The 20,994-nt window shown below is 32.1% G+C and overlaps 2 protein-coding genes across 2 annotated transcripts; one reads left to right on the forward strand and one right to left on the reverse strand.

Annotated features, from left to right (window-relative positions):
• Positions 1 to 588: 588 nt before the first annotated feature.
• On the reverse strand, positions 589 to 2,397 carry LOC118043069 (exocyst complex component EXO70C1). The gene has a single exon (XM_035050890.2). It carries the CDS (start codon positions 2,318 to 2,320, stop codon positions 602 to 604), a length of 1,719 nt encoding a protein of 572 aa, XP_034906781.2. The 5' UTR covers positions 2,321 to 2,397; the 3' UTR covers positions 589 to 601.
• Positions 2,398 to 15,435: 13,038 nt separating this feature from the next.
• LOC118043077 (serine/threonine-protein kinase PBS1) lies at positions 15,436 to 20,719 on the forward strand. The gene is made up of 5 exons (XM_035050905.2): positions 15,436 to 16,072; positions 16,624 to 16,832; positions 17,901 to 18,090; positions 19,332 to 19,723; positions 19,843 to 20,719. The coding sequence occupies exons 1-5, from the start codon at positions 15,952 to 15,954 to the stop codon at positions 20,317 to 20,319; spliced, it is 1,389 nt and encodes a 462-aa protein (XP_034906796.1). The 5' UTR covers positions 15,436 to 15,951; the 3' UTR covers positions 20,320 to 20,719.
• Positions 20,720 to 20,994: the final 275 nt, after the last annotated feature.

Consider the following 20,994-nt stretch of genomic DNA (forward strand, 5'->3'; position numbering starts at 1 on the left):
AGGAGATGAAGTTTTGGATCAAAAATGAATTTCAAAAACTAAAATGATTGTGATTGTATTAGTTAGAAAGTAGAAGGCTCAAAATTAAATTTTCACATTAATTTGAAATGGCTATCTAGTTTTTTCATGTTTTTCATTTTAATCCCTTGAATTTGAATCTTGCCATTCCTTGAAAAATCATAAGCAATTGATAAAAAATCAGGCCACATAAGAATTATAAAGGAAAAAGTTTGATGATGAAATCACTATTAAAATCTTGAGTGTGTGGATAGTGAATTTAATTTGCATATTGAAACCTCTACCTCTTTTAGTTTTTTCCATGATATAATATAATATTCTACGCCCATGAATGCACGAAGCTGCCGGATTTACTTGACTAGAAGATCAAAATACTTTTACTACAGAATTTTCCTTAAATATTGCGAAATCGAAAACTCCGACATGGAATCGAAGGATGTAGCGAAAACTCCGACATGTAGCGAAATCTCCTGTAACATTACTCAGATCATGTTCATACACAATGAAAAGCAAAAATAGAATACATAATGAAATCCCTACTCCAACATCACTTAAGAAGAAAACAATCCATTCAATGACTTGATTATGTCCTCCTCCTGGCCATGGATGTAGGATTTCCATCGAACAGTTCATCAATCAAATTCTCAATATCTTCAGGTTGGTACTTTATATACTTGTCTGGTTGTCTACCAGATGCCAAATACTGCTGGAACCTCCCTACAAACGAACGGTAAGCCGGGGTCACCACTGCCGATACCGAAATCCGAAGCTCAGACTGAAGCTGATCGTCACTCACCACCCATGTGCTTTGTGTCCTGTGTATCTCATCAAACATGGTGGAGAACATCTTGAACCTCTCTTTCAATATAGTCTTGGATAATTTCCCATTTACCAGCAAACCATCATGGTTTAGACACTGCAACAATCTAGTCCACGTCTCTCTTGTATAGGCCTTGTGGTACTGCCTCAGATCGGATGATCGCTTTCGACACCAAGTATCACCCATCATATCATGAATCTCGTCAGAACCTTTTATCTTTTGCAGAATGTATCTCCCATTATTCATCAGGAATATGCACTTCAATGCAGGATCCCTATACAGCTTTGATTTCATGTCAAGATTCTCGTCCAACAAATCCATAATCGAATTCAACTGTACTGAAAACGGTGAAGTCTTTGGAGTCCCATCATCGTTGGCTCCATCCTTAATATCCAATACAGTGCCATTTGAATTAGCAAACCCTTCCATTTTCTGGTGCTTCTGAAACACTTGCTCTAATGTGTCTTTATACTCACAGGCGTATTTTAGATAATTCATGGTGTAGCGTGTCAAGGGGTGAACCGCACCACTCGGGACAGGAGTCCGGCCATTGTCTCTTCTTATTGAATTCTCCAAATCACAGAAAATGCTCACGGCCACCTCTCCCAGGCGGCCTTTTGCAGCCCAGATTTCAGATTTTAATTCTTCGTAGCATTCACTTGAACAGGTATCATCATCAAAAAAGGGAATTAAATCGCGCAGTGCCTCATACATGTCCAAAATTTTGAATAATTTCTCAGCTGATCGCTTTGTTAATGCTATTGCATCTGAAAAATGGACAAACCTTACAGCAACTGCTAACGCAATATGGCAGAATAATCTCTGAGATATTGATGGATGCTCAGAAAATATGGAGCTGCAAAGCTTCCGCTCGCCTGAGAAGAGAACCGAGGAAGAATGCTTGATTACAGTGATCCACGTAGCAACTACTCCTTCCAATGATTGCCATTGCATCCTTTGTACGTCATCAATGCTGATTTTTTCAAAACCGAGCTTGTCCAATTCGCTAGAGAATGCGTTTCTCCTTACCATGTTGTAAACCATGCAACACTCACTCTCATAGCCTGATGAGATCATTGCTGTGGCGATTCTGTTCATTTTCGAGATTGCTTCTGGTGTATATGCAGGGAATTCCACGTCTTCGCTTGTTTTGGCCTCTGGTATAACACAGTAAGTAGATTCCTGACGGGAACTGAATGATGATTGTTTTAATGGCTTTGGAGATTTGAGATCTGCGTTGCTACCCTGATTACAAGTTTCAAGAATTAATCGGAACTCACTGTCTAATAAGGACATGGCTAGATGCAGGATGGTGCTGGCTCTGTTGAAGCAGGAGGCTGTGGTGGAATTGGAAGGGAATTCGCCGAGAACATTTATCAACTTCGAAATGCAATTCAAAGATTCAATGAATGACGAGTCTTCTTCTTGCTTTTGGCCAAATTTTGCGTTGGAATCATATTTGGTGATCATTTTTTGGATCATTTCCAACAACGATTGTACAGAGTTTGGAACATCCAGGGGGTTGATAGATGCATCATTTCTCGTGGATAATGATTCGAGAAATCGATCAACATCTTTCAGGACTTGAGGCAGGCTTAATTCTGGATCAGAAGAAGGCTCTTCAAGGTTTGAATTAGGCTCATACTCCCCTGGTTGCTGGCAATCTAATCTCACATGGACAGCCTCTGATTCAGGTCCTGCAGGGCCTGGATTGTCATCCATTTGATTGCCATTTCCATTTCTTGAAAAACTACCAGATTTCTCTGGTGGGGGTTTCTCCATGAGGCCTGATTTGGCTATTTAGGTTTTAATTAACAGGGAAGGTGCAGAGAAAGGGAATGGACATGAAGAATCATAGCATAAGCATAGCTAATGAAGGATCATTGTACATTGCTGTTTCCGTTTTTTCTTTTCAATGTCTTGCTAAATTTTGCTCGGATGTGAGATTGGGAGTGGAGGAGGGCGAAGGGATCTCGGTGGCAAATTGGGCAGAGAGAATTGAGGTGTGCAAGGATGTTTAGTTTCTGAGGTTTTGACCGTTAATTTTATGGCTCGTCATTAACTGTTGACCACCCGTTTGTGTGTGAAGGTCGTGCTCTCCACTTTGTCTCCAAGTTGCATGTTCTGTCGACATGTCGCCATACAAAATGTGTTCAGGATCATGCAAATCTATACCACCTCGTCAAGTGCCTTAAATAAATAGAGAGAGAGAGAAAAGAGATGGGTATGAACCAAGGTTGTTGTATTTAGGATGGTGGAACAATACGTCTGCATTTTATAACCCTAATTGAGCTCTTATATTATGATCTTCTTCTGACTCTTGAGTTTTCTGTTTTCACTGATGGCCCAACTAGTATAGTTATGATTCAACTTTGAAACCCGATAATGGGCTTGCGTGTGTCTCGGCTAAAATGGGCTGGGCTAGGCGGATGCCATTCATCATAATCTCATTCAGTTTTGCCTCTCAATTATTTAGCCCCTTTCCAAGTTTGATTCCACCTCCGTAGGGATATGGTGCCCTAAAAACCATACAAGGTAGGGTAGTGAGAAGTAGTAGATTTGGGGATGCTTTTCCCTATTCCGATGCTACTTCTCGGTTTCATCTCTTCTTCTACCTTTTAATAGAAAATTAAAAGGCATGCTTATTTCTTTTCGCTTCAAGCTAGTTCTTATTATGTACACGCTAATGCAAGAAACACAAAAAATTTTAAACATAAATAAAACTTTTAAATCTCATGAAAGTGTTGCATTAAAACTGAACATATAATTATTGATTTTTTTAATAAGAATAATTTTTCTTATCAATATATTTTCTGTTTATGTTAGCCAACACGATACTTTTGGCCAACACGGGTACTTTGAAATCAAAGCATTATTTTTGCTAATATATATATATATATATATATATATGATTGTTAAAGTAATTTTTTTTAAAATATTGAAATAATATATTTTTTTTATGTGATTGAAAGTTAACAGAATTATAACTATAATAAAATCATGTTGCAACTTTATTTAAATATTTTAATAATAAATAACCGATTTCAATCAAAATCTCATAAACCATTTTATTATTACTATTCTTTATTTTTAGATCAAATATATAATAATTAAAAAACAAATCAGTAAAGTTGAAAACGTGTTCGAAAACACATTCCTCTGGCTCTCCCTGTCTCTGTTTCTCCACCCATGGATGGCTCTCATAGCATCATAATCCGAAGGGATCCATCAACCCAATAACAAATTATGCAGTATCCATCATAATTTGTTTATTTAACCAACATACATAGAATACGCATTCTAGAGGTGAACAAGCCAAAACCAATGATAGCAAGGTTATAAGATTTTAAATTAAATTTATAGAGTATGAAAGTTTTTAAGATAGAGAGAGGCATAATTTTATTTTATTTTATTAATATAGGTATCCGGGTTAGCTTGCTCGCACATAGACTAATCCAACGGATTCTAAAGTTACCAATCATGCAAGCCTCTAATGGTCCTGAGATTTGTAAGACTCAAACTAGTGACTTCTAACAAGCAAATATAAACTTAACCAGTTGAGTTACATTTCTTAAAATTAAAAAAATATAATTTAAATAAGCTTTAAACTTAAGTCATATACTTGTTCAACTAAATTTTTTTAGACTTATAACAATTATTTTTTTTAAGTTAGATCATGAATAAACTATATAAATAATAATTTTTCTCTATTTGAATAATTTTATTTTTAATAAAAAAATGTATGGCTTTAAAAGGGGAAAAAAACTACTAAACTATTTTTTATAGCAAGTAATTAAAGCTGAATAACATGAAAAATTAATTATAATAATTATGAGAATTAATTCAGATCCACTCTTTTGCCTTCTTTTCCTATTTGTTTCCAACTTATTTTGCATCTAGTTTTACAAAGTTTTTCTTCTTCTTAAGGTTCTCGTATTTTATCAAGAGATATTGAGTTAAATTATTCTTTTGAATTGTAAACTTTCAAATAAAGTACATCTTTTAAAACTTAAGCTATTTGTAAGAAGAGAAGCATTTTGGTCTTTCAAAAAAATGTCCCAGTCCTTGACAATAACATCCTAACATCCTCAATTTTTCATCCAGATACTTTAAACAGGTTTACAAACACACACACACACATTAGTTTTAATTTAAAATTTGTTGTTTCAAATATAATAATTTAATATATATTCTAGGGTCTTGTTTAATTTAATTACAAATTTGAATATTTTACTATATCCTTAGTATGCATACTATGAAATTATTTTGAATCAATTTCAAGTTTAAGTACTTTATTTGATTTATAAACTTATATGTTATTTAACATATAATTATCATACTTTTAAAGCAATAAATGTTACTTAGTATGCTTGAACATCCCCAGTTCAAAAACGGAACATTTCTACATCTTTATTATCTAAATAAAGTTTATACAAATTAAATCAAGACATAATAAACTAGAAGTACATGTTTTATACTTTGCGATAGCTTATTAGTTTTTCATATGTTTAAAGGATTTCTCACAAAATTCATTTGAGACTTGAAAATGATGAACAAAAACTTATCATACGGTTTTGAAAGTGAGCAAAAGGAACAAAATTGCATATTTTTCTTACTTTTTTACATTTAGGTTTGGTTACATCTTAAAAATATTATAATTATTAGAAATAATATTAATATTAATATTAATTTCAAATTAAAGTATCATCGGATTTGATTGTGATGGAATTCAATTCATTTGGTTGATAAAATTGTATCACAATCAAACTTCGATTATAGTATATCAAATCTATTTAATTACATCGAAATCGTTATGGATCATATTCATATCAAGATCCGATGACCTCACTACCTATAGCATAGGAAAATACAACTGAAAACTTCCTCAAGCCAAAAGCCCAGACAGAGTTATTTTACGAGCTAAAAACTCTGGCATGGGTTGTTCGTCACGGAAATCATTCACCACTGCACGATACCTGACTCCTCTCCTAGACATTTTCCGGTGTGATTCAAAATAAGAACACGTTTGCGGGGATAGAAAGCGGATTCTTGCCAAAAATTGCTTACGGTCAGGTTAAGATGATGATTTGATGTTGAAGAGGCGAAGGCACAGGAAGCGGTGAGAGAACCTTTCGGAATCAATTCCTTCTCATTGATTTTATCCTTTGCTGGGCTAAATTTGAGGGAGACTTCACCACTAGTATTAATTAATTGTAGCAACTTCAATTTGAAATTGGGTGGAAACATTATGACTCTTTATGAGCAATTGCCTGATTGCCCACAGAAGAGGTAAGCAGGTGTTCAATGTTGTCTTCAAGAACCCATCTAAACACATTTATTACCCCCACTGCTTTTGCGTAATTATGTTCACCGTGCCGGTGGAGATAACATGGACCTCATGTCCACCATCCTTGGTGGCTGGCTAGTGCAACGCGGTTCACTATACGGTGATGCTTTTTATTTTTTCAAGTCAAGGGATGATCATGAGTTAACCTTCACAGACCTAGGCTGCGTGCATATCTCCAGCTAGATTAAAGACATTATTTATTACGTAAGGGTTAAAAGATTTACGAGGATTTTTACTTCCCATTGCGTGATTTAAGGTTTGAATTATAGTGATGAAGAAAATAGCATATCCACTTAACCATCAAATTAACAAGGATTCTTCATAAACCAATCAACTTTAATTATACAAGGAAGCATAGTGAGGGGGCACTTTCTTACAAGTCAATCGACAATTCCCAGTTTCATGATGATGATGATGCGTTTGAAATCAAAGTGTGAAGTTATGAAAAATATCGATATCAAGCAGTCAAAAAATAAGAACAATCAGTCTCTCTGTGCTGCCATTATTTCTTCCGTGTATTTTAGTTTGGGGAAAATACATACATAGCGAGTTGAATTCCAAGTAATTTATTCCTGGGTGGGGATTAAATGATGTGACACCGTCGAATGAGGAGGAGTGGAGGGCGGCTCGCAATATGCCAAGAATATTAGCGGTGTGGTGCTTCTGCGGTTTTGCCTGTTCTTCTTGGACTCTTCCTTTATCTGGTTCTGAGCTGTGAAGTTTGTGATCTCAATGTGCCCTTGGCAACAGCCATGTGTTCTGCACTTGACTTTAAGTTTGTGACTGGATCCTTCATCGTCACCATCACCCGTTTGGTTTTTGCTGGTTTTTCCATGTCAAGAAGTTCTGCGCTGTGCTGGGGGTTTCGCAACCAGTCACTCCTAGCACCCACGCTTCCTATCTCCCACTCATTCTTTCTAAGAAAAGAACATGGGTGGCAATATTCTTGTGTTTAATTAGAGTGTTCAAAGTCATAAATCTTAAAATGAATATCTTTCTTTATTTAAAAAAAAAAAAAAACAAGAAAAGAAGTAGATATTTATGGCTTTATTTTTAAAAATACAAGTCAAGTAAAATATACTTCCTTGCAAGTTTAAAATTGAGTTGGTAGATATTGCAAAGTTTTGCGAATATGTCACTTAATGAATCGTATAATCTTAATTTGTTTTTAATACCAAATATTATATATTATAAATCATGAATTATCACTAATAGTTTGATATTGGTTATGATGTAATAATGACTTCACTATTAAGGTGTATATTGGAACAAAGAATTAATAGTCTAGTTTCTCATGTGATAGTAAATTCTTGAGTTCTTTTTAAAGAAAAATAATGTATATTTTGCGTGATTTCTTGATAATAGTTTTATCACTTGAAACTAATGAAAATATGTGACTCAAAATCCATTAAGACATTCAAGACCTAATCACGACAAAAAAAAAAAAAAAAAAAAGGTCAGGGCTCTAACAAAGACAGTTAGTTCATAGAGATTGGGGACTTTTTAAGGTTCACTCAATTATTATATTTATATTTATTATTATTTGTACCTAGGCTCTCTCTTGGTATCTTCATCGATTTATGATGAAAAAAAACTTAAAGTGAAGGAGCAATTATATAATCCAAGATTTATATTACTAATTTATTAAAATAGTGATTTGATAATGTTGTTTTTGACTTCAAGTTTTTTTTCATCTAGGTATCCAGGAGATTAAATATATTTAGAAAAAACTGTTAGCGGGTGTGGCATGCACCAATATTTGGACAACCCGCATATTGTTAGGCCGACACATGTGAATTTGTTCAATAACCAAATGCTACCTTTCGAGACAGTGTTTGTAATGTCTCAGCATTACCGACATGTGTTTCAATATTCTCGAGAGTTTAGCTCTGGTGGTCTTTTTTTTTTTTTTTTATCTCATTTCTTCTTTCTTTTCCCACTTAGATATTTATGTCATTCCTTAAAAATTCTTAAAAACATCCTTTTAATTTGTTGATTTTTTATATTTGATCTCTTTTTTTTTATTATGATTTTTTATCTTGAAAATTTTATAAAATTAGTATGCCTTTTCAATTTCATCCCTCAGATTTTTTTCATCTTTCAAATTTGATCTTTTTTTTTATTGCTATTTTTTTGTTTGAAATCATTTTTAAAATTAATTTTGTTTTACGATTTCACATTCCTTTGTTTTTTTTTCATATCAAATCTAATCCATATTTTTTATTGCCAATTTTTTTGTTTTGATAAATTTTTAAAATTAGTATTTTTTAAATTGGTCCATGATAAACTTTTTATTAGGACCTAGATCCAGGGTTTTACAGGTTTCAAGTTTTTAAGATTTGACCATGTTTAGTATGTTTGTCTGAGTTTACTCTTTTTTTTCTTTGTCTAAGCTAAATTCAATAGAAGACTGTGTTTTTTTTTTTTTTAGTTGGCTTTTTATGAAAGTATTTATTGGTCTTTAAAATGACTCGTTATCTCAAATTTTTTTATTTATTTTTTTTTGTTGGGTTTTTTAGCTAGTTGTTTTACTTCAATTTTTTGAAATGAATTTTTAAACAAATTATAATGTTATAATTCTTTTTTCTATTTCATCCCCATTTGTCTTATTTTTCTTTTGAATTTAGTTCTTATTTTTTTATATATATAACTATTTGTTTTATTTGAGATAAGTTTTTTAAATTATTTTTATTTGTTTGTTTTCTCTATGATCTTTCCACTAATTTTAAAAATACTCAGGTTTTCCTAGATTTTTTTAATTGTTGCTCTTTGTTGGATTTACTTTGGCTAATCAGTATTAAATTGGTTAGAAATTGATTTTTTTTATTTAGTCCGGGTCTAGAATTTAATGGGTTGAGAGTTTAAGATATATGTTCAGGTTTACAAGGTTTATCCGAGTTTTTTTGAGTGTTTTTTTAAAAAAATTATTTTTTTTTCAGTTTTATTATTAATGATTAGATTTTTTTTTAAATCCGACTTCTATATAAATTTTTTAAAACGTGCCTTTTTTTGCTTCCCCCTTTTTTTTTGTTTTAGCCCATGTATCAGCTTTTTAAAATTTAAGAAAGTTAAAGAAATGATTACAGGATGCATGAACCATGGAAGACCATGACCGCCACCCTTGGCTTCAAAGTCTTAAGAACATTAAATTTAAAATAAGTTTTGATGAAATGGAGAGATGTTTATATTATGATCCCTCTCCAACACCATAATCTAGATTCATTCGAGTAGGAGAGATGCTACAAATAACTTGTAACGAATGAAAAAACGAACAACAAAAAATGTCTTGGTCCACCATTATATATATATATATATAATTAACTTGATTGCTGTTTATTTAAAGTGTTTTTTTATTTAGAAATAATTAAAATAATATATATATTTATTTAAAATTTATTTTAAATATTAACATATCAAAATAATAAAAATAAAAAAAAATATTATTTTTAAAGCACAATAAAACCACTCATTGCACCAAACACACTGTAATAAAGACTGAACACTCCAATTTAAACCTTGTTTTCCAATGTATATGTTCTATCACGTAAGTATAGTAGGTTTATAGCATGTTTGGTATTATAATAATAGTTATTTTGTAAAATAATTTTTGTTTGAAAGTATATTAAAATAATTTTTATTTTTTAAAATTTATTTTTGATATTAATATATTAAAAAAATTTAAAAACATTTTAAAATTTTAATTTAAAATAAAAAAATTAAAATTTTTTTTTAAAATATTTTTAATACATAAAAAAACCGCAATTACAGGTACTAGGAGTCCATGCCATATCATTTCAAGACTGAAAAGTGAGAACTCCGATCTGAAAATAAGCATTTGACTCTCATTTTTTAGTCAAAGACAAAAAACTGAGATTTCAGCGTATAGACTTTTCCCATTTCCCACTAATTTCTTGTCCTAATGAATGTAGATTGGTTCCACGACACACGCCACGTGCCGAGAATTTTAACCACGGAAAAAAAATATTTAGTTAGTGAAAGCATTTTTTTAAAAAAAGTAAAATAAATTTGAGAATGGGTTAAACCTCTATTATTTAATAATATAATAAAAAATAGACAATAATAAAATAAATAAATTAAAAAAATAATGGGTCAAGTTAAGCAAGTTAATACGCCAAATCTGTTACTTGACACATTAAAACAAAATAATTCCATAGAAGGATGGAATCAGAAGAAATCAATTGTAAAAAAAAACATATATGAAAAAAAAATCTAAACTAACTTGGTCTAATTTTTCAAACTTCTGACCCGAAAATTAATAAAATCTTGATCAATAAAATATTAAAAGATAAAATAAAAAAAAATTACGATAAAAAGGGATTAAAAACAAAATAAATAGTAATCAAATAAAATAATGACAAAATTCAATATAAAATAAAATGAACTAAAATATTAAGGGGTGCAATTAAAAGGATAATTTAATTCAGAGAATGATTAAAAAAATTAACAACCAAAAGAATATAGACTAAATTTGAAAGGTAAAAAAATAAAATGAGGGTTGAATTGAAAGAAATTCTCAATTCTATGTATTATTTTAAATAAAAAATAGAAATAAAAATAAAAAAAAAAAACAGAATGGTTGCTTAGAAAATGTGCAAGGGAAGGCTCTAAAATTGATAAAAAAAAGAGGAAATAAGAAAAAAAAAAAGAAATGATCATTGGTGCGAAACCTAAAATTTTTTATGGAACACATCACCCAAGAATAGAGCGATGCCATGAGAATTAAAACACTACCATGAAAGTTGGATTTTGGCCATCAAATAATGATGAACGCATCGTTTGAATAACACAAAAACACCCATATGTGTTAGTGTGAATGTCACGCGCAACTAATTTATTTAAATTAATTAATATTTTATTCGTCTAAATACTACTAGATTGCCTTTCATCAGACTCAATAATTATATGAAAAAAAAAAAACCAAGAGGAAAGGAACATAAAATCCCTTGATTCAAGGCAAAAATAATTTTAATTCAAGGGCAAGTCATTTTACTATATATTTAAAATGAAAAAGTCAAAAATAATTATTCCCACCGATGCTTTAATTTTTGCCTCTAAAAATATATTAATTATTTTACTGTAAAAAAAAAGAGATTATCATACCCTGCTTCTAAGATCATTTATGTTTTTGTTTACAATGACAAAATTATAAATTTATTATTTTAATATATTGTGTAAAACAGTAAATGAGTCTAGATCAACCATAAAAATGCTATCGTAATTTTACTACAACTTTTAAATTTTTAATTTCTTTTAATAGTTTAATAATCCTCCCTCCAATTTTGTGTTTGCTTTTGGAATACAGTCCGTGGGATGATAGTTATGTACCGCCTGCTCAATTTTTTCTCTTAAATCCATACGATGGCATATATCGTACCCGTGGAAATTCAAAAGAGCAACAAAACATGGCTTTTTTGAAATCCCACAAGGTTTGCACGTCCGATTACTCAAGAGGTAAGCTCTTTTCTTGTTTGATATGATATATTTTGGTTTATGGAAAATAAAAATTAGTACAAGATTCAATAATAGGTTTCAACTAGAAGATTTGGGGGTTCTTATTTCTTGATCTGATTTATAGAGTGAGAGCTTTTTGGGTATTCGAAAGTAAGGAATCTTGAATCCAGCTGGTTTAAGTAACAGGGTGGTGGATCGGTGGTATGGCTGTGGCGGAGGCGATGGTTTATGCTTTTGTTGCTAGTGGCTTATGAGTTTGTTGGTAGTGGTTATGGTGTTAGAGCGGAAACAAGGATTTGTTAGTGGTGATTTATGTGCATTGTGGTTTTGCAGTGGCTGTGAACTGCAATGGCGGAGATGGTGGTTTTGGTGAAGACGACAATGACAGGTGAAGGTGGTGGTTATGGTTAGAAGGGTTGAGACTTGGAAAATATTTGGGATTGTGTTAGTTTTTTTTTAAAGTATATTTTATTTAAAATATATTAAAATAATATATATTTTTTTAAATTTTTTAACATTTATTTTTAATATTAAGACATTAAAATAATAAAAAATATAAAAAATAATTTAAAACTAAAATTTTTTTTAAAATATATTTAAAAAAAAACTCTTCAACAAAGTGGTGGTTAGCTATTTGAAAATAAATATATTACGTTTTTCAAAATATCAGTGAAAAAATGACTATTCTCTTTATAATAATTTAGGGGTGAGTAAAAAAATTAAAAAATTAATTAAACTGAAAAAATTAGAAAAAAATAATTGAAAAAAATCAAAAAAAAATTAATTAAAATTTTGAAAAAATTGACCAGTTTGATTTGGTTTCGATTTTAAAGCATGAAACTGAAAAAACCAAACTAAATCGAAAAAAACCGAGCCAATCTTGAAAAAAAACCAAATCAAACTAATTTGAACTAGTTTTTTTCTCAAATAATTGAATCGAAACCTATTTACTTCTAACTGTTATTAAATAACCCATTTAATTGTTTTGATATTAACATATTGAGTTTTTTTTTTTAAATGCACAAATGAGCATGGAATGTTTTAATTTTCTTATACTACATGTAATCAATTTCGCATATATTTTCTTCGTCATTTTCTGTTTAAGACATATATAAATTGTAAATCTTTCTCTACCTAACAAGCATTATTATATATTAAAAAAAAATTATGCATATAGAAAACGTTATGAACCTCCGATGGAGGTTCGCCTAAAAAAATAGATAGATGTGGAGGCTTAACAATTACAATCAGATGAACTCCGAGGATATATATGAAGATTGAAAGAAGCTTGTGAAAAGGGAGATGAACTTAAGTCCTTGATTAAGAAATTAAAATAGTTACTGATAGAATTGATATAGGAAATTACTTGGAAATAAAATTGATAATACCTAATAGTTGAATAGTAAATACATATTGTAAAATATATGAAAAGAACTTGGCAATTTATTGTCCTCTGCACCTAGAGATGTTATAAATTACACTATAGAGTAATGTTTAGTTGCTTTACGAGGATAAAAGAAATAAAAACAATATAAATAGACTAGAACAACAAATAAAGACAAAATTATATTTAGTAATATTGTATAAGATAAAATAACTATTTTTATATTCTAGATGATTGATGATGGATAAGATATGATAAAATATAAAAAAGTCTATTTTACTATTAATATATATTACTATATGATGCATGAGGATTTTTAGAAAAATATATTGTTTTCTTAGTTTTTTAATTTTTTATTTGATTTGTTTAGGATTTTTATTGATGTTTTTTGTTTTCATATTTCTTAAATTGTTTAGATTAGTTTTAAATTTTATTTAAGGAGTTGTAAATCTTTAAAGAGATACATTAGAAAAAAATATCAAATAATAAAATTATGAATTAAGGTTTTGTATGATAATCCTATTCGAACTTCAGTTTTATCTTTCTAACTTGTTATCTTTTAGTGTCATGTTTTTATTTGTGCCATTATCAAAATTACATATTTAAAGTGTATGTGTTTGTTTTACTTTAAGTTTACATAGAGTTTTAAAGTTAATAGTGGTGTGATAATCATAGTTTTAAAACCTGGTCCAGTTGATCAATCAGGGATCTGGAGCTGAAACGGGGCCAAGTTTAAGAAAAAAAAAGAAAGTCAAAACTTGGGGTGACTCAGTGACCTGGCAAAACTCAATCAAAAACCCGATTGCAACCTGTTGAATTTTTTTTAGCTAAAACGATATCGTCTTGATTTTTTAAAAAAATCAGAATTGACTCGGGCGAGTTGGTGACCTGGTCAAAACCCAATGACCTGGTTAAAACCGGGTGAACTTTAGGCCGGGTCGACCATCGGGCCAGGTTTAAAAACTCTGGTGATAACCCTAGCTACAAAACTCGATCTGAGACCTATACCGGTTTCGGTTTAAAAAAAATAAAAAAAGAAGGATTGTCTTGGCCTAACCAAATAAAAAACCTTGGTAAACTCATGACTTGGAGTAAAATCCATTGACTTTTTTTAGTCAAATCTTTATTTTTAATTTTTTTTTATTGTATTTTAGTCTATAAATTTTGAGATATGAGAAAGAAAATTATCAAAAAAAAAAAAAAAAAAAAAAAATTTGATCATCCATATATATAGAGTATGAGAAAGCCAATTTTAATAGTAATGCCTTCGTCAGAATAGAGAGTTAAATGGGGTTAATTTGCTTTTTGAATACACTTAAAAAAGTAAATCGAGGTTTATAATTTTTTTAATCAGTTTAGATTTTTAAAGTTGAGAATATTATTATTAAGGTTTCTAAAATACTTCCAGTATATTTTAAAGCGAGAAGAACTTGAAAATTAAGTTTAAAGGGCTGTGGATTTTTATGATTTGTTATTTAATTATTGCAATGTATTGAAAAGACCTTGATAGTGATGAAAAAATTATGTTTTAATTAAATAAAAAAATTTTAATAACCAAGAAGATATAATTTTAATGGAATAAATACATTTTACTTTATAATTTAAATTATCAATGTTTTTTTAAATAATTATCTTAATAATTAAAAAATTATATAAAAATAAATATTGACTGATCGCCAAGAAAAAACTAGTTTTAACTAATGTAACATGGTTAAACCACTATTCTTAAACCCGACTTGAATTAATGGGTTGACATGTAATTCCGGTGACCCAACACTTAAGCTAGGCCAAGTTTTAATAAAAATAAAGAGGGAATCAACGTAATTAAAATTTAGATTGACTTGAAACCCATAAAAAAAAAAAAGTTAAAACCTATTAAATTCTTTCTATTTATTTTAAAGGATATTATTTTTACTATTTTATAAAATAAAAAAATCAAATTAACCGGATAACGAGGGCAACCCACTTAATATCTAACCTTGTCGACCTTCTAATTGGATTTAAAAACTATGGGTAAAACATTGTTTAAGACCCTGACCTGAGGACGTGCAGGCAAGGGGTGCAAGTTTGATCATGTACCTAACTACAAGAAAAAAAAAAAAAAGTTCCGTTACGAATGACTTCCCGACCTGCAAAACAAAACATTGGAATTCAATCTTCTCGTTTCCTCCGTCAGTCCCGCCATTTGACCTTTTTTAATTAATTCTCTCGTCAGTTCACACTGTTTACGTTATGATCTTGTAATGAAAAACCAAAGGCAACATGGTAACACAAATTTCTCTCCTTAAGCGGTAAGAATATCCAGACTCACACGCTATACATAAATAATAAAATAAAAGGAAATTGTAAAATTTAATAGTGGTCAAAGACAGGCAAGAGAGGGGTAGAGTGTAGAGAGAGATGCTAACATACCCTCTCTATCTCTCTATAAATTTGGGACTTATACAGTTAGTTGTTAGTGTAGACAGAAGCCGGCTTCTGTCTTCTTACATTCTACTCTCTCTCTCTCTCTCTCTCTCACTGCCAACAATCCCACCTCTCGCTCTCCTCACCAGCAAGAAATGACAGGCACCCAAGAAAAGGTTTTTCCTTTTTGGTTCTTGATAAAATAAAGTCTCTTCATATTCTCTCTCTGTTATTGCTATTGGTGTTTCTTCAACTTCTCGATTCCTTTACTTTGTCGTTTTGACTCATCGGACAGAGATGGAGAAGTTAATATTATCCTGACCATTATAATTCCATTCCATGATTCTTTTGGTCGGATTTGTGTGAAGTATTATATCCAAGGGGAAAAGAAGAAGAATAAGAAGGCAAATGTTTTTTTTATAGTAATGAAGCTCTGATTTGAGTTTTGGATTGCTCCTGTAAGCTTAAGGATTTGTGAAACGCTTTGTTATTGGATTTCTGGAGATGGGCTGTTTTCCTTGTTTTGATTCAAGGGAAGAAGAGGAGCTGAATCGAGAGAAACAATCTGATGATCTGAAGCCAACTTTGCCTACTGTTCCTTCCAACATCTCCAAGTTGTCTTCTGGTTAGTTTTTGTTTTATTTTTTTTATAATCAATTTCTTTGCTTTTTATGAATTAGCTGTTTCTTCATATTTGTCATTGCTTGATCTGATCTGGTTACTTTCTGATTTTGTAATGTTTGTTGATATCACATCAATAACACTTGCTTTGCCTTTTCTTTTTTCCTATTTTATTACGAGTACTTGATGATGAAATTCTAGAAATGATAGACTTTAGATTGGTTCTGGTAGACCCCACTGGATTTTCATGCAGCTTGTAAAGAGTTTTTCATTCTTTGGTGAAATATTCGAGCATTCGGGTTGGATCTGATCGGTGATTAGAAGGTTGGAGATATTGGGTGGGGGTATTAGTAACTTATTCAATTATCAATTTGTCTCTTTGGAACCATCATTTATGGAGGTTCAATTCATGACCATTGCTATGCAACTGTTCTATTGATCTCACTGAATTTGAGGACTGAAATTCTCTATCTTATAATGCCTAGTTGAAAGTAAATGAATTTTTTTTTTTTTTTTTTTATCGATCTGAGCTCTTTGTTTTGATGGAATTTACAGGATCTGACAGGCTCAGACCAAGAAGCAATGAAGGACAATCTAAAAGGCAATTGCCAAGTCCAAAGGATGCACCTGGTGTCAATATAGCTGCTCAAATTTTTGCTTTTCGTGAACTTGCAGCTGCAACCAAGAATTTTATGCCGGAGTGTTTCTTAGGTGAAGGGGGATTTGGACGTGTATATAAAGGGTGTCTTGAGAGCACTGGTCAGGTAAATTCTTCTTCTTTTTTTCCCCCATCTGATTAACAGACCTATAAGCACTGATTTTTGACCACCTATTTTTTGTCAATGAATTATCTTGCTTGAAATAATGAGAGGGATGAAGTAAAACAACACAAAGATCCCCAGGATCCTAAGAAAATGTATTTAAATTCGATACAATACTGATTCCAAACTTAAATACTATTTGTAATCACTTGAAAGTAAATTAAAGCCACTGAACAACTGGATACAGCAGAAAAGAAGACTACAAAATCAGTCACTGCTAAGAGATATATGATCAATTTACTATTTGCAGTTGTGAAAGCAAAATGTAATCGAGATATATTTTCTTTTGTTATGGGTTTATTATCACAGGATACCTATCCGACCTACTTCATTCACAGTTTAGCACAAGAAATAGATTCTTAATTGTTTTCTCCTTTACTTCTCAACTTAGATGAGGATAGAAATATCAAGTTATGAGGACCTGTCTTTGTTTATTACAGTCCCTTAATTGGGTGACAAGGATTAAAGCTTTGTTAAATCACCATTAGATCAGCATGGTTGTTAAACTCTTTGCAGTGATATTAGAACCTTATAGTTCTTGACGATCTCATATGTACACACTAATTAATCCATCTTTGGTAACCTTGACTCTGAAGTTTGTGGAATTAATTTTTATATCTGTATGGAGCCATTGATATGCTAATATTCTAATGAGTCATTGATGGTATCCTTTTTAATTTTAGGCCAGTTAAACAGTGACCAAACACTTATTCCTTGAGTTTTTCTTTGTTGTTTAACTGACATTGAATCCATTCCCGGCTGCCGTTGTTGCTTGAAATTGATAATTTTCTAGGGAAGGCAGCAGATTGGATTGATTTTGGCAACAAATAGTTTTGCTCTTTCTGCGAAGCTTAAATTTATGATGCCTTAGTGAATGTCTGGTGGGTTTCTGGTCAGAAGTTTTTTGAAATTCCCGTTATACGTTGATGGACTAACATGAGGGCATCAGCTTTGGAGAGTGGTGGACATGGTTGAGTTTTTTAATTTCTACTCACTTCCTATTTTTCACAGGTTGTTGCTGTCAAACAATTGGATAGGAATGGCCTCCAGGGTAATAGGGAATTTCTAGTGGAGGTTCTCATGCTGAGCCTTTTACATCATCCAAACCTTGTGAACCTGATTGGCTATTGTGCTGATGGGGATCAGCGGCTCCTTGTCTATGAATTTATGCCCTTGGGATCATTAGAAGATCACCTTCACGGTAACATTCCTCGCATTTCTAAATCTTCAATTTTAATTTTTGTATCATTTCTCTCTCATTTATTTGTATTATCAAGGTACCCTAGCTCCTCTGAAGTTATTATCAGTGTTAAACCCAATCATTGAACTTTCAAAATAAAATTACTGTACAATGCTGAGTCATCAAAGTGATAAATATTCCAAAGAAAAATTTCAAAGATAGGACCAGCTATGAAGCATCATGACCTATGCCATAGAGAAGTTAAAAGGTAAGCTTTTTAATTTGAGGTTGGTTAAAGCAAAGACAAGAGCATGGTCATGTCAGGTTATTGGAGAATCTAGTAGGGACATCCTTGATGACTTATTAAACCAATGACCTTTCTCCACTGATTATGGTTAGAGGAGGTATCATGATCTCTCTTTCTCCTCCCGTTTCCTTGTAGGTGATACTGATTTTCTTTAATGAAAAACTCAGTGGTGGGTAGAAATCGTGATGCATGTTCCCTTGTCTTTCTATCTCTTCATTTTGTTTAGCTCATCTTTAACAGCATTGAAACATTCCATTAACATTGTTGGATTTATTCTGGTTTCTGAGGTGGATTTGATTGTCATTGAGATCATAGCATAGCCAGTGAAAGCGGAATATCTTTCATCATAAAACTAGCATTTGATCAGAGTAAAATTTTGTTCAAATAAGTTTGGTTGTACAAGGTTGTTCTGATTTCTGAGGTAATGCACTCAATAAATATCAGAGCCTATATTTCATTTTCTTAATTGACGAGTTTATTTTTGAGATATTAGAAGCAGAATTTACTGCTTAGTGATACTCATTGGCTTATCATTCAGATAGATTGACTGTCCACATTAATATTTATGGACTCTCAATTCATTGGTTGGTTTCTTTGAATGACAGCTTCAAATATCAAAGATTGTGTCTGTTGCACTTTGAATAATTTGGAATAGGAAAGTAAAATTTATAAGGGACATGATGGTCACATCATCAAATAAGGAGGCAGATGTTGATATATGAACACAGTAGGCTATTGAAATGTCAAATATGCGCACACAAGGAAAATGACGTTTCATGCTTGAGATTTTAGGATAGTGTTGATTGAAGTTAATGCTTGGTGTGTGCACTACAATTCTGGGGTTGCTTTTCACTGAACATATTTCATATTTTTTGACAATTAAATTACACATTATTAAGAGGAAATAATGGCTATTTATTTTATTTAACTCACTGGTTGATGGATCCTTCTGCAGATCTTCCACCTGAGAAGGAACCACTAGATTGGAACACAAGAATGAAGATAGCGGCTGGTGCAGCCAAAGGTTTGGAATACCTGCACGATAAAGCAAGCCCTCCTGTTATTTATCGGGATTTTAAGTCATCCAACATTTTACTGGAAGAAGGATTTCATCCAAAGCTTTCTGATTTTGGGCTTGCAAAGCTTGGCCCCACTGGGGACAAGTCACATGTTTCCACCAGGGTTATGGGCACTTATGGTTACTGTGCTCCTGAGTATGCCATGACAGGACAATTGACTGTAAAATCTGACGTCTACAGTTTTGGGGTAGTGTTCTTAGAGCTGATAACTGGTCGTAAAGCAATTGACAGCACTCAACCACACGGAGAACAGAACCTTGTTGCATGGGTAATTAACTTTGACCATTTTGCAGTTTAGCCCATTCTCTATGGTCTTTTTGTCTGTACATTTTTCCTATGCTCATGTGATAATTGTGTTTTGATGGAGGAGCTGTTACCATTATGCAGGCACGTCCATTATTCAATGATCGCAGGAAATTCTCAAAATTGGCAGATCCACGACTGCAGGGACGTTATCCAATGAGAGGACTCTACCAGGCTCTAGCTGTGGCATCCATGTGCATCCAGGAGCAGGCTGCTGCGCGTCCTCTCATTGGGGATGTGGTCACTGCACTTTCTTATTTAGCAAACCAGGCTTGTGAACCTAATGGTCATGGCCACAGAGGTTCAGGGGACAGGGATGAAAAAAGACACAGAGATGAGAGAGGTGGACAGCTATCAAAGAATGAGGAAGGTGGAGGATCGGGACGCAGATGGGACTTGGATGGGTCCGAGAAAGAGGACTCACCAAGAGAAACTGCTAAGATGTTAAACAGGGATTTAGATAGAGAACGAGCAGTTGCTGAGGCCAAGATGTGGGGAGAAAATTGGAGAGAGAAACAACGCCAAAATGCTCAAGGAAGTTTTGATGGCAGTAATGGATAGCACACAAAAATATTATAATGATGCCTGGCATCATATTTCCTTACTGTCTAGTTTCCTGCACTTCAGTCACCATCACCGAGTGAAGAAGAAACATTGGAAATTTAAGCTTTGCTTTTCTGCTTGTAAGGGATTTGGTGCCAGTTAGTGTTCTTTATGTTGAAACATAGAACAAGAAGATGATGATAACGAAGAAAAGCATAATCTGAGAGTGTACATTATCATCTAGGAGAGCAAGAAAAGAACAAGACGTATTCAAATTTTTTTTGAGAGTTAAGACGTCTAGGTCATGTTCTTCTTGCTCTTGTAGGTTCCTTCCAAGCATAAACATTTCAGCTGTCTGTACTCTGTAGTCTTCTTCGACGACATTTTACCGACCAAAGAAAGTAATTTTATCAACTAATTGATGTGGTAATCTCGTGATGCATTCTTCCACACATAATTTACCAGAGCACAAAACAATCTTTGCATTTAAAATGTTTCTTGTCAAGGTGAAAAAGACTCGATGCATCCATTTAACAGAATAAATCCCCTTTCCCCTGTCAATGACCACTTACCATCTTTCCCAGAGCTGCTATTTATTGGAAATGTACAAGTTTTATCCATACCCAGGTCCACGGTGTGCCATGTTTTATCAGTATAGAAGTGCCTGTTGTGTTGCTTTAGATGACAGGAAAG

Source organism: Populus alba, chromosome 1 (genome assembly GCF_005239225.2).
Source record: "Populus alba chromosome 1, ASM523922v2, whole genome shotgun sequence".
In the NCBI taxonomy this organism is placed as follows: Eukaryota; Viridiplantae; Streptophyta; class Magnoliopsida; order Malpighiales; family Salicaceae; genus Populus; species Populus alba.

Coding starts and splice junctions, on each gene's coding strand:
- LOC118043069 (XM_035050890.2), bottom strand. CDS start 2,320: ATGATCCAAAAAATGATCACCAAATATGATTCCAACGCAAAATTTGGC.
- LOC118043077 (XM_035050905.2), top strand. CDS start 15,952: ATGGGCTGTTTTCCTTGTTTTGATTCAAGGGAAGAAGAGGAGCTGAAT. Junction 16,833..17,900: donor GTCTTGAGAGCACTGGTCAG/GTAAATTCTTCT, acceptor TATTTTTCACAG/GTTGTTGCTGTCAAACAATT. Junction 19,724..19,842: donor AACAGAACCTTGTTGCATGG/GTAATTAACTTT, acceptor ACCATTATGCAG/GCACGTCCATTATTCAATGA.